Below are 18168 nucleotides of genomic sequence, written 5' to 3'. Positions count from 1 at the left end.
CAATTTACGAAGTGTAAACCCGAGTGGGTTTCACTAGTTCAGTTAAGATGGTAGAATGTCTTATTCGAAGAAGAAGCCCAAGACGGGACTTCTTGGTTATACGAGCGGCTACCACTGTGGACGAACAAACTGTTAGAACTGTCTGAGAGACATCAGATGGTCATCTAGCTGCAACGCAAATAAGGCATTTATTTAGATCGAAAACCTGCTGGAATAACCAAAAAATGTATATCCCACTTCTTTCACCAAAAATTCTGAGGGAAATATCTAAAAGTTATCAAGCCAGCTCGATAAATCTAAGCTACTTTTTTTGTCTAACAATACTACTATATTACAAAATTTCTTTAAATGTTTTTAGGTCGCGGTAGTGGTTCCTTTACCGGTGGTCTACTAATCGGTCAGTTTGGTACAAGAGATGCCTTCCGTTATATGGGTCTATTGGCTGTTGTAGGCGGCATCGCTTACGGCTTACTACATCTGGCTTGGCTACGTAAGTTCGATCATAACCTCGACGACTGTGAAGAAGAAGCAGAGGCAATGGAGAATGGTGAAACAGAGAAACTCACCGAACCAGCTACAAAAGAACAAGGTACATCTATGTCACTGGAACGTCTCAGCTTGATGATCAAATACAATCAGATAGGCAGTTTGACTTCACTGCCCCGTGGCTCGAGGGTAAGTTGAATGTTATCTAACCTCGAAAATCACAAAATTTAACAAATTAAAAAACTTCTAATTGAATCATTTATTTCTTAACATAACTGTATTACCACCTTATAATCCCTACCACACTCCTTTTGTGCTGACGTTCGCTGGCACTTTGCTTAATCACGAAAATTTAATTCTAATTTATTTCATTATATTCTTGCTTTTCTTCGCATCGTCTACGTTCGTGCACTTTTCACACCATTTACGCAACGGGACATCCTCGGGCTGCTATGCTGCTGTACCGTAATATATAATTCTTGATTGCACCTGCGTAGGCGGATATACACGACCATTTGTCACATCGCCGCAGCAGCTATAATGTCGAGTCAACACGTGTACCCCGGCACGGCAGTCACATTGGTAGCGCCTCGAAGGTTGACATTTTGCGCTCAACACTGGATATAAATCACAAATCCTCCAATAATTCGGTGCTGAGCAAAGCCGATAACAAAACATCAAATCAATCATTAGGCCGAAATCGTGCCGACAGCGCGCCCAAATTGAATCACAGCAATATGAAGAACATCTCACAGCCAACGCTGGAGGGTGTTGTGCTCGAGGTAAGTGGGGGGCGGGTGTGTGCTTGACAAGCAGTGTGCTGGTCTCGATGGTTGGGCGTTTGCAGAATGCACGCATAAAATTGCTAATGGCGTCAGCGTGTTGCGCGCGGAGAGTGTGCGTGAGCTGCCGCTTTGTTGGCTGAGCATGACTGTTGGCTGACTGGTGCGTGTCGCCGGAAAGCAGAACGCAAAGTGTAAAAAGCGGAAAGTGCCTGTTTGCGTGCATTTCTGCTGTCGTGTATTGGGGTGCGTGCTTAAAATCCGTTACAACGCATAAGCTAAGCACCTTCGTGGGTGCGTTGGTGCTACGCTGGTTCATTGGTTCATCGTTCAGGTAGGCCTCTGATTTTCGCGGCGTGCAGACTCCACCTACGCGTTGATTGCCGTCAATTGTGTTGATTTGTAGTGGATTTTTATGTTCATTGTTGCTGTTGCCATTGTGTATATTTTGTTTGCCATTTCCATTGCTACGGCTTACGGCTATTTTCCGTTATAAAGCAATTGTAAGCGTCGTACTGTTGGCCCCCCTGCTTTTCCGCCTATGCAGAGCTGTGTTAGCGACTACCATTCGATTCATTTTTCCTTGTTTCAACTTATCGCTGGCATTATAGCCTCAGCTACATTGCTGTTTGGCGGCTGTGGCAGCTGCTGTTGCTGCTGTTGTGAAATCGCCGCAATTGTTTTGCCCAATTTTCCGCTTTTTCTCGCTTTGGTATCGCTGTTTATTTGTATTTTTGCTAGTTTTTTCACAGTTTTTGACCTTTGCTTTCAATGATATGGTTTTGTAGCGTTTTGGCGTCGAACGTGCGAGGCAACAATTGTATGAGCGTCAAAAACGAATTGCAACAACAATATTTGCCGAAATGGAAATGGCAATCGAGCGACGGCTTGGCGTTTGTGGCTGTGTCTGTACGGAATACTCATACTTATTGTACTTTTTGCTTGGTTATGCAAATTTCTATTTTGCCAAATTTCCGGAAAATGATTTTAACTTTTGTTTGTTTCAAATAGCTTAGGGCGTCGAATGCTTAGTAAAGCGGCTTCCCGCTTTGATTGCGATTTCGGTTTGAGTATAAAGTTTAATTTTTAAAGATTTTTGTAGACTTGAATTTTATGTGAAAAATATAGTCGAGAAATTGATGTGTGGACCGTATATTTTTTCTCTGTGGAGGAGCTCTGTAAGACTGGTTTGAATAACACTCGATATTTTTAGTGGTTCAAGATTTCTATAGTATTTTGCTGTCTTCAAAAAGTATTTATTGTATGTGAAATAACATGAGAACACTTCTTTAGTGCCTTTTTGTAAATATGCTTTGTATGTTGCCATGTACACGTCGAAGTGTCTTTTCTTTTCTTACATTTATTTATAAAAATGTTTGCTTATTTTCTTACGCTTCATACCTTTAGACTATAGGAGAGGTGTTCAAAAAGTAGGACTGTACAGATCACCTAGCCTCCGTCAGTCATGGCTCCGTGTGACTTTTTCCTATTTCACTATTATATATTTGATATTTGATGTTCTATTATCTACATATGTATATTCTATATTCAATATTCCGTCTTCTGTAGCCTATATTCTATGTTCCATATTCTATATTCCATATTGCTTAAACCTTTTCCTATATTCCATATTCCTTAATATATGCTCTATATCCTATGTTCTATATTCTATATTCCATATTATACATTCTATTCCACTTTCTATCATTAATATGCTATATTTCACATTATATATTCCATATTCTGTATTTCATATTCTATATTCTTTATCATACATATGTATACTCCATAGTATACTATATATTCTATATTCTATACTCGTACTCCATACTCCATATTATTTTCCCTATATTGCCAATCTTTCCCCTACAACATGGAAATCATGTTTAGCGAAATATTTCTGCTCTCCAATCTGCCACTGTTATTTACCAAAAAAAAAAAAAACAAAATAAATCTTTATATATATAAATCTTCTGACCGTGTGTTTGCCTTGGGATTGCTCCTAAACGGATGGACCGATTTTGATGAAATTTTGTGTGTACGTTCAAAGAGATTCGGGAATGGTTTATATTTACAATTTGGTCCACTGGAAAATGTTTTTTAAATTATTTTTTAATTTTTAATCAATTTTTAAATTTGAAATGTTTGACCGATAGATGGCGCTCCCATCGCAGTATCCAATATTCAAACCTTAAATTGGTGTAAACGTGTATTAAACAAAACGATGCCAAAGAAAAAGGCGATATCTGTGGATCAAGTTTTTATCACATCGCTTAATATCTATAAAAGAAAGTGATGTTAGTTACTAAGCTTATAACTAGAGAACGCCTGGACCGATTTCGGTGATTACCACCAATTCGGATAGGTCTCCGCCCAAACAACGAGAATACCAAAAAGTATCTTTTTTCCATAAACATTTTTGTATGTTTTGTTTTTCAATATTTTGATTTGTAAATTATTTGAATAGTTCAATTTCGGTCGCTTGCTTTTTTATTCCGGCTATTGAAAAGAAAAATTATTCAGTGGAAACTTTACGTGCGTTTCACACAAAGAGGTCAATTGCAGATTGAAATTTGTTACGAAGCCACGAAGAGGTCGCCCTAATATCGGTCCATCAAAGTATGGCAGCCAAAGGCAAGGCAAGGCAAGGCAAGAAGTACTCCCAGGATGCGGTGACATACGTGCGGTATTATGGATCGCGGTCAATAAGCAAGCGATCGTCACGATGTCACAGCACGACTTTTCAAACAACAGTTACGATGTTTCATGGAGTTTATCTTGGAGTAGGGTAGGTATATGTGGTACTGTTAGATGCTAAATGTACTCTGTTGAGTAGCAAAAGAGAGGTTTGTCGCACGTACATATTCTTCTTTGGATGGTGGATGGTTGTCACACCAGATCAAATTGATGAACTCATTTCTGCGGAAATTAATGATGCAGAGAAAGATCCAGTATTATATGAAGTGACGAAAACCGACATGGACCTTGCGGACACCACAATCACACTTCGGTTTGTATGCCTGACAATAAATGCGCGAAACATTATCCATGTGCTTTTCTGAAACACAAGCTGGAAATGATGGATATCCACTCTATCGGCGTAAATATCGAAGTTAACAACACATCAAAGTTGACAACACATGGGTCGTACCATATTCGCCACTATTGTCTAATTCACATTCAAAAGTCATGTGAATGTTGCGTATTGTAGTTTGGTGTAATCGATAAAATGCGTTTGTAAATACGTCACCATAGGAAGCAACATGGCGGTTATTGGTTTTAAACGACACGGTCGATACGTGAACTGAAATAAAGTGCTTTGTAGGATATTTCTTTTGAAATTCATGAACGTTTTCCGACTGTTGTGCGTCTCGCAGTTAATTTGTAGAATGGCCAAAGAGTGTATTTCATCCCAGAGAATACAGTATAGCCAGTGGAAACATCGCCAACAAAACAAACAAAACAAAATTAACATTGACGAGTTTTTTCTTAACTTTCGTCAGTGATGTGTTTGTGAGAACATTGCTCTATTCGAAAATACCTTGATATTGTACATGGAATGCATGGTCGAATAGTTACGCAGAAAGCAGGGTCATCCAGTAGATGGACATCCAGGTGTGTTCTCAACTAATGCATTAGAATGAACTTACACAATCCACCCGAAAAACGAATGCCACTGAAGTTCACACACATTTCGCGATGATCAGCCTTCAAATCCGCGTTATGGGATACGACCAAAAATTACATTGCCGAAGACATTTTACATTGCATACGCTAAGAATTGGAAATGGGTCAATACTGATTGATACTTCCCATGGTCTGATATCAATGTATGTTGCCCATATGCCGTTTATCAATTCACGAAAGATGGACTCATCACGAATGTTTATACGAACATTGGCCAAACTGTCGTAAGTACGATTCCTTGAGTGTACGAGCAATCTTAGCTGCCCCAAATACCTATGTTGTTGACTTAAACTGGAAAATTCAAAGTCAAATTCCAGGAGACTTGCAATCATACAAATCGATCGATCGTCTGACAATGAAGATGACACCTTGAATTACCAGTGGAATTTGTAAATTCTTTGGAGAGGCCTGGTATGCCACCGCATCATCGCAATCTGATTGTGATGCACCTATCAAATATAAGGGACAGAATGCTTGATTCTACGGATTTCTTTTGAGTTCTAACGATTTGCCAATTCGGTTCAAAAGTATTCCGTTTCCAGTGAAAATTGAATTTAAAATGACGATCAACAGAATAGTCGCATAGTGGGTGGCATACATTTGGAAATGCTATGTTTTTCACACGGCCAGATATACGTGGCGTGCTCAAGAGTTGGAAAACCATCTTCTCTGTACATTTACGCACCGGAACAGAAACCAAAAAATTTTGTTTATCAAGCTGCGTTACATTGAAGAAAAATATAGACAAATAGCAAATAAATGATTATCAATAAAATATGAATTTTTGTCTTTTCATTTCAAAACACATAATTTCGCGCAGGACAACGGCTGCGGGGTCAGCTAGTAATATTATAAATATAAATCATCGTTACTTTAACGCAGAGAAATACTATAAACTGAATACTGAAATCATACCATGGATATTGGGGTTGAACTTTTTCAATTATTGCATTTATGAAGCATAAACATTTTGTATGAAGTTTCAAACACTCACGAAATTCACACAATTTGTATTGATGAGGTCTGTAGGAAAAGTTTAGGCAAAATCAACAAAATTCGCGGATAAATTATGCAAAATATTCGTGACTATTCGTAGACATATCACAAAACATAGAATAGGTGGATTTGATATGATTTCTGAATATTGGACCAAACCATGTTTTCGAGAAATTGTGCGATAATGAAAATAAATGTACGGATATCATCCAACCTTTCTTCTTAATTCCTTGGTGTGCGTTGGATTATTTTTGTATTTCAGGATTTGGCAACCCTAATGTAGTAGAACGTTTTATCACACAAGCGCTATTTGTGATTTTTAGTAGCCTAAAATATTCATCTTGGCTAAAAGTTGGAATTATGAATTTAATCGGGGTCGTAAATCGTCGTGAAGGTCGTCCAAAATCAGTTGTTCTTTTGAAAACTGTTGATGCTATGCGCTAACTGACATTGCAAGATCGTCACGTTAGCTTTCGTGAGATTGAGACAACTACATGTTAGGTATTAGTGGAACCTGCAAACATTCAATATTACATGGTCAGTTGATTGTAAACAAAATTAGTTTCAAGTAAAGTGTTGTCTCTTTTTATGGAACAACTGGAGATATCGTAAACCTAGTATTGCAACGAACAACGCACAACTCACAACTTCATCGTAAAATTTGACAATTTTGATGGCATACATATTGAAAACGTTTTAACACACGAGCGCTATTTGTGTTGCTTGCAGTAACTTAAAATATTCATCTTGGCCTAAAAATGGAAATAAAAACTTCATCGATGAACTCTAATAAAGATCAGTGCTTATCGATAGTATGGGGAATTAAATTTAATGATGCTGCCCAGTTTCCCAAGCACCCATTTTATTGGATTCGGCTCATCTGAAAATACTCACATAATCGATTGTTGATTACTTTCGGGCTGATACGCATAAATCCACGTTCGTCTCCTTTTACGTGTTTCGAAACATCCGCATCGTAATTTCTTAACATTTCTCTCGACTAATCAACACGAGACATACTCATATCACTAGAACAAACAGAACAGTAAAATCTGAGTGGCATACAATAAATTCTTCGGGAAAAAAAAATCGCCGAAGACTCTTCACCACGAAAATGCGACCTCTCATACATCGACTAAAATAACCGCATTTTTGAGCACTTGAAACATCGATTTGATGAGTCATCCACCATATAATCCTGACTCAGCACCATATGACTTCTTTTTATTCCCGTAAAAATTGAATCAAGAGGTCAACGTTGTTTTACACTTGAAGAGGCGGTTGATGCGTTCAAAAGGCATGATTTGGTGATATCTCAAACAAAGGATGAAAAGTGTTTCGTCAACTGGTTTAAACGCTAGAAAAGTATATGGATCTCAAGGAAAAATATTTTTAGGGACAATAAAGCGTTTTTCGATGATTAATATTTGTTTATCTTCTAAGCCCGAAATTTGAAAAGCAATCTTAGTATCCAGCAAAGTCGACTTTTTTGCAGAGTTTGTTCTAAGCTAATTTTTTTGGAAGACTGGGTCATAAGATAAAAGTCAATTTCTCCGTTTTTTCGAAGTTAACGTTTAAAGTCTAAATTCGAAATTGAGAATTTCGAAATTTAGAATTTCGAAGTAAAATGTTTCGACTTTTTGTAAGGCGATTTCTCCGTTTTTTTTCGAAGTCGAAATTTTTTTTTCAAATTCCTGATTTCGAAGTTAACCCCTAAAGTCGAAATTCATAACTTCGAATTCCTGATTTCGAATTTCGAAGTAAATTACCTCGGGTTGAGAGATTTACTTCGAAAAAAAAAAATGGAGAAATCGTCTTTTAAGTTATCAAAATTATAATTATTAAATATAGTACGAGTATGAAAAGTATGAAAGCAGCAAAAAAAGAATAAACAAGAATAGTATACAACATATTTTGGTCAAGCTTATGTGACCTACATACATATGTACATACATATACATATGTTATAAGAGTGTAAATTCGGATCTTCGAAAAAATAAAAATTTCATAAATTTTGCCTGCTACAATACCGAGAATAGTGTCGTACTGTGTAATGCGTATTAAAAAAATTTGGTCAAGAATTAAGGATATCTTAGAAGAGTAATTGTTGGTTTGAAAAGAAGAAGAAAAAAAAGAGAAAAACTATTAATTTTGAAAGGCACTATACGTTCATATGATTTGAGAGAAATCGAGGCAACAAAAATTTATGAGAAAATTTAGTCACACAGAAGTTCACTTTTAAGGATACCAAAAAGTGTTATGTGTGGCCATTCAATATATAACGGTAACGTTACGAATTGACTGATGGACTACTGATTGATTAGAAAAAAATTGTTACTCTCCGTTTTTTTGAGGATTATGATTTGTTCACGCTAACCATACCCAATGCACCCCAAAAGGTAGAGCACACTTTATAAGTGATTTTTTTAATATTTTTGTTGTTTATGCGCTGCTCTCACACAGTTTTGTTCCTCTACGACTCCCAATGCTTGCGTTTTTTTACTATAATTTATGTTTGCTGATTTTTGCTTTATTTAGTTATTTTTTTGTTATATTTGTTTTTAATTTTTTGCTTTTTTATTGGCGCATTTGCTTCACTGTGCCGCGCATACGCAAACTGCAGGGCGTTGAATCAACTTTTTTCCCCAGCCGCATGAAAAAGTATCCGAGTGGTTTGTTAACATCAATACCAGCGATGGATTTGTCCGTTATACCCAACACAATGCTGATGGTAATGTACACAAGCAAAAAAAAAGCAAAGCGAAAACATCAACTCACATACACACACGTACACACACAAAGGCGCATGATTGGCATGCTGTTGAGGGCATGCGGCAAGTTGAAGTTGAAATTGCAGTTGTAGTTGTAGTTGTTGTTGTATATGCAGTTGTATTTGTAGCTTTTGTGTTGCACGTTTCGCGTTGCATGCTTCGTTTGGCAGCTGCATTTATGCATGGCGCTCACAGGTGCGCATAGCTGTGGGTCTATTGGCCACGGCGCCCATTAGTAGACGTCAAAATGTTCTTCTTTCTATTTAGTTTACTTCTGATTTATATCGTTGCAATGCATTCGTATATTTTTGTATGCAAATTTTTTGGTTCTGTTTTTTTCGTTTAAAACATTTTTTTTTTAAGCTTTTGCATGTCACTGGGGAATGTCATTTTTGTTTTTGCGGAAAATTTGCTCGAATGCCAAAAATAACAAGAATAACTATGTAATTTATGTGTGTGCGGCATACTTGCGGCTAGTCATAGTGCTTGTTTGCAGTTGTTTGTGATTTATTTATATTTTTAATGGGCGTGTGTGTGTGTGTAAATCGAATGCCAGAATTTTTAATAACTTGATTTGCATCGGATGGAGCAGCAGTTTTCCAATGCTTGCTTAGCTTTTGAGCAAAATACACATATTTGGTACAACGATTTTGATTTGTATTCTTTACAGTATGTGAAATTTGATATAAAATATTTTTTGTACCTTTTTTATACCGTATTCGTCTGTATATATGTATGCGAATTCGTTCGTGAGTTTTTGAGTTATCGAGCTGAAACTTTGTGAACATCCATATTTCCTTAAGAGACTGCTTATTTGTCGGAATCACCGATATCCGACCACTATAGCCTATAGCTGCCATACAAACTGAATGTTCGAAATCACGACCTTGTATAGAAAACTTTTTTATTTGACGAGATATCTTCAAGAAATTTAGCATGGAGTATTACCAAGGTATTTGCTATAATCTCCGAAGAAATTGTTCAAATCGGATCACTATAGCCTATAGCTGTCATACAAACTGAATGTTCGAAATCATGACCTTGTGTAGAAAACTTTTTTATTTGACGAGATATCTTCAAGAAACTTGGCATGGAGTATTACCAAAGTCTTTGCTATAATCTCCGAAGAAATTGTTCAAGCCTATAGCTGCCATACAAACTGATTGATCAAAATCAAAATAAGAATGTTTTTAATACATTTCATGCTTTAAAAAATGCACCCGTGAAGGATATTATCAACAGTTTTTCTTTTTTGATACTGTTGTTGCTTCGAAGTGCGGCTTGTGCTTCACAGTTTGAAGTATTGCGTTCAATACACGCTTTCGGCCTTCCAGCAACTCTATATTTGAGTGCCTGCATTGATATATTCATATATACATATACATATATATATGTATAGTATTATATATATATATAGATATACATATTCGCACGCTCCACTCCACTTGCCTTGCAATAAGCGTTTTTTGTGAAGCACACTTGAGAAAGTGTTTGCCGTTAGTGCGTTGTCTCCTTGATGGCACTTGACTCCATTTTATATAAAAGTTCGTTGAGTATATTGCTGCACCGCCTGTGTGCGTGCGCCAGTGAGGTGTGTACGTATTGAGTGCAACATTTTTGCATATATGTACTTGTACGTGTTGTGCAAATATACATATGTATATGTATATCCTTAGTTATTGTTGAAAACTAGAGCACTATAAATTATTATTCTTTAAATATATATATGTATATGAGTTCGTGCGAAGAAAGGCACTTACTGCAGAAACTTTGAAACGAGTTTAAGCGTCGTGTTTAAAGCTTCAAGTTTAATATAAACTCTAACTTGACAAAAATTAAGAAAAATTCTAGTAAAGTCATTTTGGCTTTCGAAATTTAGTAGATATGTTAAACCTTTCCGTGAACCCAAGCTATTTACTCACAGAACTTTCTTTTAATTTTGCTATGAGCAGCAATTGAAAGGTTAATCATAGTTCACGCTCTCGTTTGAGGAAGGGTAATATTTGAAGTTGAGCTATTCAAACTAATTGGTAACTTCCTTTACATATTTTTGGGTAATACTTAAGGGCACCTTGCGGTTCCGGCTTGATACTGCTTCCGAGTGGAAAAGTAGTGTTTCAATTCATGTTTATACCCTCAACAGGGTATATCAAGCTGGTCAAGAACTCAGCAAGATCCAGCAGGAGATATCGGAGACCATGTAAAGTATATATGTATAAATGATCAGTGTAAGAACCTAAGTGCTTGTTCCTCAGTTTCTATATACGCGTGCTAGTTCTTCAGTTTTTGAGATATCGATCTGAAATTTTGCAGAAATCTTTCTCTTTCCTAAAAACTGCTAATTTGGCGGAATCGCTTATATCGGATCACTATAACATATAGCTGTCATACAAATTGAACGATCGGAATCAAGTGCTTGTATGGAAAACTTTTTCATTTGACGAGATATCTTCACGAAATTTAACACGAATTATTGTCTTAAAGAGTGCGACAATTTCTAGATATGTGATTCAAATCGGACCGCTATATCATATAGCTGCCATACAAACTGGCCGAACAAAATCAAGTTCTTGTAGGAAGAACTCTTTTATTGCACAAGATATCTTAACGGAATTTAACACGAATTATTGTCTTAAAGAGTGCCATAATCTCTGAATATATTATTCAAATCGGACCAATATATCATATAGCTGCCATACAAGCTGACCGAAAAAATAGAGTTCTTGTATAGACAACTCTTTTATTGCACAAGATATTATCACGAAATTTGGCATAAATTATTTTCCAAAGCAATAAAGCAAGGTCCGTAAAAATTGTACAAATCCGACCACTATATCATATAGCTGCCATACAAGCTGAACGACCGAAATCAAGTACTTGTACGAAAAACTTTTTTCTTGCACAAGATATCATAACGAAATTTGGCACGGTGTATTGTTCAAGATGTAATACAATTTCTCATCTACAAATTAAAAAGTAAATACAGAAAACGTATTACTATCGCCCAATTACACAATACTTAATTGCCATTTTGTGCTGCAAACCAAATGCAATTATATGTCTTCTACTTTTAGTTGCTTAAATTTTCGCATGCAAGTGGCATAAAGTACTGCAGATGGAAAAAGCAGATATCCTTCAAATACAGAGATGCAACCAATCAAGCGTACGAACGAGATTTCCATCTCGACAATCAAACACTTTTGCTACACACTGCACTAACCCACACACACCCACACACCTACAGCTTTTTACATCCTCTACTTATAATTCATACTCACAAACTACTCATAAATATACTCATACGCATATACATATATACATACATGCACATGTAAAATCTTATACAAATATCAATGTATGTGTGTGTGTGGGTGTTCGTGTTCGCGTGTGTACTGTTATCTGCATACATCAGCGCTTGATACACGTATCTTCCACTTTGTATGCAATCATGCATTAATGCAGCTGCTCAATTGCGCATATTGCTGTTTGCTGCTGCGTCGGCTTGGCAAAAGATACAACAACACTGCGCTTAAACATATACAAAAGCGCTTACAAATATCGATATATGTGTTTGTGCGCTCCTGTATAAGTGCAAGTATACTGCAATACTTTCACACGTGTGAAAATGCGATTTATAAGCGAACTAAACTACAACAACTCATACAACAACAAACCTAGAAATTGCAATGACCACATTCATATGGTATAATCCACTTGCGCCGGCAATAAAATCATTTAAATACAACCTGATTGATCATGTAGAAATGCAAAACAAGCCGCATAAACAGCCATAAAGCTGTTGGGAAAAACTACCGACTACCGTGTGCAAAACAACAAACAATATTATAAAAGTAGTAAACAAAAGCTCACAAAACAATGCAAAAGCAGTAAAAACACACACGTTGTATATGAACTCTGCAAATGTTTGTGTGCGTGTAGTTGTAAAGTATTGATATTTATTGCTGAAAACGGTTGTGTAAGTGTGCGCGCCTAAAAGCGGGCCAGGCGTTGGGGATTTGCAACTATTTATGACGCTGCACAGTACAGGCATGTGCAATTAGATATACATTTGTATGTATTATACGAGTATATAGTTATGTGGAATTTATATATGCACATGCAGGTATACTGCTTCGTTATTATACACCTGCAAAAATTATTGGCTGATATGGGTTGATTTTAATCGTTCAGTTTGTATGGCAGCTATATGCTATTGTGGTCCGATTTGAACAATTTTTTCGGAGATAATAGCCTTGTCTAAAGTAATAATGTTCGCTAAGTTTTGTGAAGATATCTTGTCAAATAAAAAAGTTTTCCATACAAGAGCTTGATTGTGAACGATCACTTTGTATGACAGCTATATGCTATAGTATTTCGATGGAAACAATTTTTTGGTAAATTACATAACTTACTTGGCAAAACACTTGTGCCAATTTTCGTGAAGATATCTCTTCAAATGAAAAAGTTGTTCATACATGCAATTGATTCTGAGCGTTCAGTTTGTATGGCAGCTATATGCTATAGTAATGCTATCTTAAAAATCTTTTAATATTTTGTAGCATTTTCTTGGGAAATAATTTGTGCTAAACATCGTGAAGATATCTCGTCAAATGGAAAAGTTGTTCATACAAGGACTAGTTTCTGATAGTTTGTAGACGAGCTACCTATAGTATATCTTAAAGTAGTCCGATATCGGTTCTCCCAAAACACGGGCAGCTTCTTGGCGAGAAAAAGACGTTTAGAAAGTTTGAAATCTATATCTCCAAAGTAATGATTTAGAAGTAGTATGGAACTAGTTTCGTGAACACATTTCATAGACTATTCTGATATCAGATCGAGAAGACTGCAGGAAATGTCTAGAGCAAGGCGCCATCAAAACAGTGGAGCATCTCTTATGCACAGGCGTTCTAAAGCATGACTTCCTCATGGACTTAACAACTGATTTCCATCTGGTATCACAAAGAACTAAAACTGGTCTATGCGTGGCTCATTAGCCTACCAGACTAACCTAACAGAACTCTGATACGAGTATTGTGCAGTGATGAAGAATTGCTAATTGCGTTACTCATTTCATAAACGCTCTGGGAATACTCTCTGAACAGGATTTTAGGGGTTAAAGAAAGATTTTTAGGAAATCACATCAATTTGGAATCTTTACGTGAAATATTGTGATGAAAAAGTCTCTGCCTCAAATAAAGAGCTCATCATCGGTTATGGATTCATGTAGATTCATACTAGGACTCATAGAGTGATACGATATAGGCTTATAGATTTATACAAAAATAAAAATAACGTCTTGCTTTCTTACAAATGAGAAATCAACGCCATGGAAGATTAGAATTTATTTGATTTTTTGCTTATTAGACACCATTTGGTCCGCATATAATAAAGAAGCTGCTCCGTAAGAAGGATGGAGTAGGAAGAGAGACTATAAGAAATGCGCCATGCCAAGTTGCTAATGGGTGGTTACAACCTTAGCGGGCATAAATGTGTAATCAACCTCCCAATAGACAAACTCCAACTACTTGTCACCTTCTACACTGGCCATTTTAAGCTGCAGAAGCACTTATATGTATCGTATAATATGAGCCTACCTTCTTGCGTTAATTACCGGTTCTGCTACTTGAAATCTGAAACTCCAGAACACCTGCTAATTGACTGGCTAGCAGTCCGTAGGCGCAGGATAAAGGCCCATGTACTCAGGTTTCCAAACAGGGATTACATTGGCTAAACAGCACCTAGCAGTACAATGAAATTTATCAATTTACTGTGGTTTGGTGAATCGTTGCCACTTAGGAGAGAGCACAGTAGAACTTAGGTCGCGGCGTAATCCTCATTTATTTATCTAATCTATGTAATATATTAGACCAGTTTGGCATTTGAAAAAAAAAAATGTGAAAAGTGAAAGAAATTCATAGTAGGAAAACAAAAATGAAAGAAAAAATAATTTACTGCGATTTATATTCGTGAAAAGAAACAAAAGGGTCGCTGACAAAATAACAGGGGAATGAAATATAAAAAAATTGCTTTGAATTGTTTAAATGGGTGTTCTTTTGAATTTCTTGAGAATTTTATATATATATTTTATACCGTCAGAATGTAGAGATTTCAATAAACTTAAAAACTAACTTTTTATGAAAGTTTTTAAACCTTATTTGAAAGCTTTTGATTGAAAATTGCAGTTTTTATTTTCTTTCAGTTTTGTTATTTTATCACTCGTTTCCAATGGTAGTCCTGCTACTATGATTTTTTTTTTTGGTTTGCATTGTTATTTACGCTGATCTACATATATATTTTCTGTAATATTTGACTTTTAATAATCTTGAAACCGAAGTTATGAGTCGGAGATCACATAAGAATTGCTTTGAAAAGCTTTCTACTTTCCCGTATTTAAAATTGGCACTCATTACTTGATCGTTAATGAGTATTATGAAGAAGAATGATCAGTAACTGCTACTGAATGTATAAAATATCTGTTGTAAATATATATTTGTGCAAACTTATTATAAAAAAATTATTTCCTGTAAAAATAAAATTAAAATATGATTTTGCATGAATTATTAATATATTTAAATACTAAATATGTAAATAAAGGCAAGATAATTAATTCTCTAGATATTTTGTTGACAATAAATTGTCTCATGGGCGCGGTTATAGACATAATTTTCAAAAAAAAAAAAAAAAATTGAACAGGCCTATAGCGTGCTCAGATAAACAAATAAATATACATATATATATATATATACCTACTTATTAACTGAAAGTTTATACCGTAATTAACTGAAAGTGACTAAAAGTGTATTTGCTTGAGTGGCCGATGATTTCCGTTAAATTAAAATTAAAATAAAAATTAGTATGTGTATAGGTACGAGCGCATGCGCACTACTAATTATAAATCACGTAATACACATATAATGAGTTAATTAATTACTCTTTTTCTTCCTTTTCTTATGCTTGCACAACGCTCAGGATCAAGATGCTACCAAAGTGATACCCGAAGAGACCGATTTGAATAATTCGAAAATCACTGTCGCCAGCCAAGAGGACGCCAACACGCATCAAGTCAATGGCAAGGGATCGAGTATAGCAGGGGAACGCAATGTCAAGGACGACGCTACATGATTTATGCATACACACAGTAATGTTTACATAGCTACATACGTACATATATGAATGAAAATATATGTATTTGATTTGAGTGATATTAACTAAATGCAAACAAAACTAAAAAAAAATTATCAATAATTATAGCAAACAGCAAGCGCACAAGCTAACGATTTCCCAAATATTTTATTTGTTATATAATAAGGTTTAAGACATATTAGCTCTTTCTAAGCAACACAAAACAATATTGCTTACAGTGTGTCATAACATGTTTGGCCCCATTATATATGTATGCTTTTGAAGCAGTGTAGTAATTGTAATTAAGTAATGTTGATTATTTTAGCAAAGTGAAGTTGTTTTGTTTGATTTATTAACCGTTAGCTTTAGCAATGAAATCGCTATTATTTACTTTTATTTGTTAGTTTTAATTAAATTTTTGCTCAGCGTATTATTTTACTTCCATATATGTATTTTTGTTATTTGTATTGTATATGTATGTATATGTGTATTGAAGCTATTTGTTATTTGTAAATCTCCTACTCAGCTAAACTCAAAATATCGAACGTTTAATATATAATAAAAATTAATGAAATTATTACGGAAAACAGTTTTATTAAAATTTTTAGAATATTCTATTGTGGTGGCCAATCGACCGGCCCAAAACGTGTGCAAACTACTTGTCCTTGGCAAAAGTTGGGCAGAACCGCAACGCATTTTTTTTTTGCTTTCCTAATAACTTGTCTCTACTGGTTTGTTCTGTAAATAAGTAGTCACCAGAGAACGGCATCGGCTGAATGAAAAACATTCGTACGCACTCAACAGCCGAATAACCACACTGTTCGGACCAGCCGATCCAACATGCATGCGCTCACATATTCGTTGTTGATTTTAAATTCACTCGGGTGTGTGCGATTTTTTCTTTCACTCCGAGTTTGTTCGGCTGTGTTTTAAATATAATGATTTCGGACGCTTGCCTCATTCGGTTCAACAATCATTGTTTGAACAAGAACAACACTCAACTCGCAAAAATCAACTCGTATGATTTTACTCCATATGCGCGCAGCAAGCGGCACTTTTTCTGCACAGATGAAAACGTGAGAAGACGAAAACAAAAACAAGCTACAACAACAAGCTGCAGTTCGTGGAACGCATGGGGCTTGCATAGAAATTGTTACTGTACATGCACGCTCACCTCGTGTCGTCTTGTCGCTAATAGTTTACTCATAATCAATCACTCAAATTGAACCGAATGAGGCTTTCGTCAACACATGCTCATTTTTTTGAACGCTGACTCTTCTTCAGTGAGTGAATTGAGTGAGAAATTTTGAACCGAAGACTCAAGATCCTCGGAATGATGTGTACGGAAAAATTAGTTGATTTTTACTCATCACTCTGGTTTTTTTCAGTGAGTTAGGTTGAATGAAAAAAGTTCGCGTATGAGTAAATCAAGAAAATAGTGATTTTTGCAGTTCTCTGGTAGTCACATTGCCAGAAATGTTAATGTACGATGCTAATCACCACAGCCTAACAGAAAATGTTAATCAACAGTGAGTGTAACAGCAATATTGTGACTGCGCAGCTTTAAAAATATGCGAGCGCTCTTAGCTACCCTGCAAAAAATTGTGCGACTAATCTCTAAAGAGAGTATTTTTTTTCCGGGACTAGTCTCGATGTGGAACAATTGAGTATTAATTAGTCGCAACTAGTCTCCAAAAACGGTATAATTGGAGATCAATTAGTCTCAATTAATCCCTATCGGGTACTATTGGGAAAAAAGTTAGAATTTTGGCAAAATACATTCATAAATTTCAAAGCAAAGTTACTGAATTTCCTTCAATTCAATTATCATAACCTATTACATTTAAAAAAAACCATAAGTAATGAATTTCGTACATGTAGGACAATATAAAAATGGTCAAATAGTTATCAACAAGTTTGACTATTGTGAATGGTATTTACATGGCAATTGTCAAAATCAATTGTTTGACAGCAGCCACTTGAAATAACGAAGCGCAAAATATTTAGTTTTTTGCTTTGTTATATAGATTATGGAATAAAGAAAAAACGCATTGAAGAATAATAACTAAGGTAAATAAACATATAATCAGATAACAAACGCGTATTAATATTACATTTTTGCAGGATCTAAAGTCAATAGAGGTTATTAGTGTGTTGCTGAAATTTGAGAACCCATGTGCTGCTGTAATGGATTCTACTAATGTGCAAGTGGTTTCATTTTGACGACGAACAAATAATTGCTGTTGGCCGGGCTCTCAGAGCTGTAGCGGACGAAGTTTCGAAGAACCCAAACAGGAACTCGTTTTCTCGGAATCTGCGATGTC

The 18168-nt window shown here is 35.7% G+C and overlaps 1 protein-coding gene across 4 annotated transcripts in view; it reads left to right on the top strand.

The window, feature by feature from the left end:
• The window catches only part of LOC105231142 (uncharacterized), a 61574-nt gene extending 45213 nt beyond the window's left edge, over nt 1–16361 (top strand). For 3 of the 4 annotated variants that reach the window (XM_011212270.4, XM_029552401.2, XM_019992096.3), the window contains exons 10-13: nt 359–675; nt 984–1268; nt 8575–8682; nt 15692–16361. In XM_011212270.4, the coding sequence (XP_011210572.2) occupies nt 359–675; nt 984–1268; nt 8575–8682; nt 15692–15844 (863 nt within the window). In that variant the 3' untranslated portion in view covers nt 15845–16361. The remainder of the gene's footprint in view (nt 1–358; nt 676–983; nt 1269–8574; nt 8683–15691) is intronic. The other variant, XM_011212271.4, reaches the window with a different exon arrangement.
• Nucleotides 16362–18168: the final 1807 nt, after the last annotated feature.

This window comes from Bactrocera dorsalis, chromosome 1 (genome assembly GCF_023373825.1).
Source record: "Bactrocera dorsalis isolate Fly_Bdor chromosome 1, ASM2337382v1, whole genome shotgun sequence".
In the NCBI taxonomy this organism is placed as follows: Eukaryota; Metazoa; Arthropoda; class Insecta; order Diptera; family Tephritidae; genus Bactrocera; species Bactrocera dorsalis.
The sequence above is the reverse complement of the archived record's forward strand: the minus strand, read 5'-3'. Positions and strand labels throughout refer to the sequence as shown.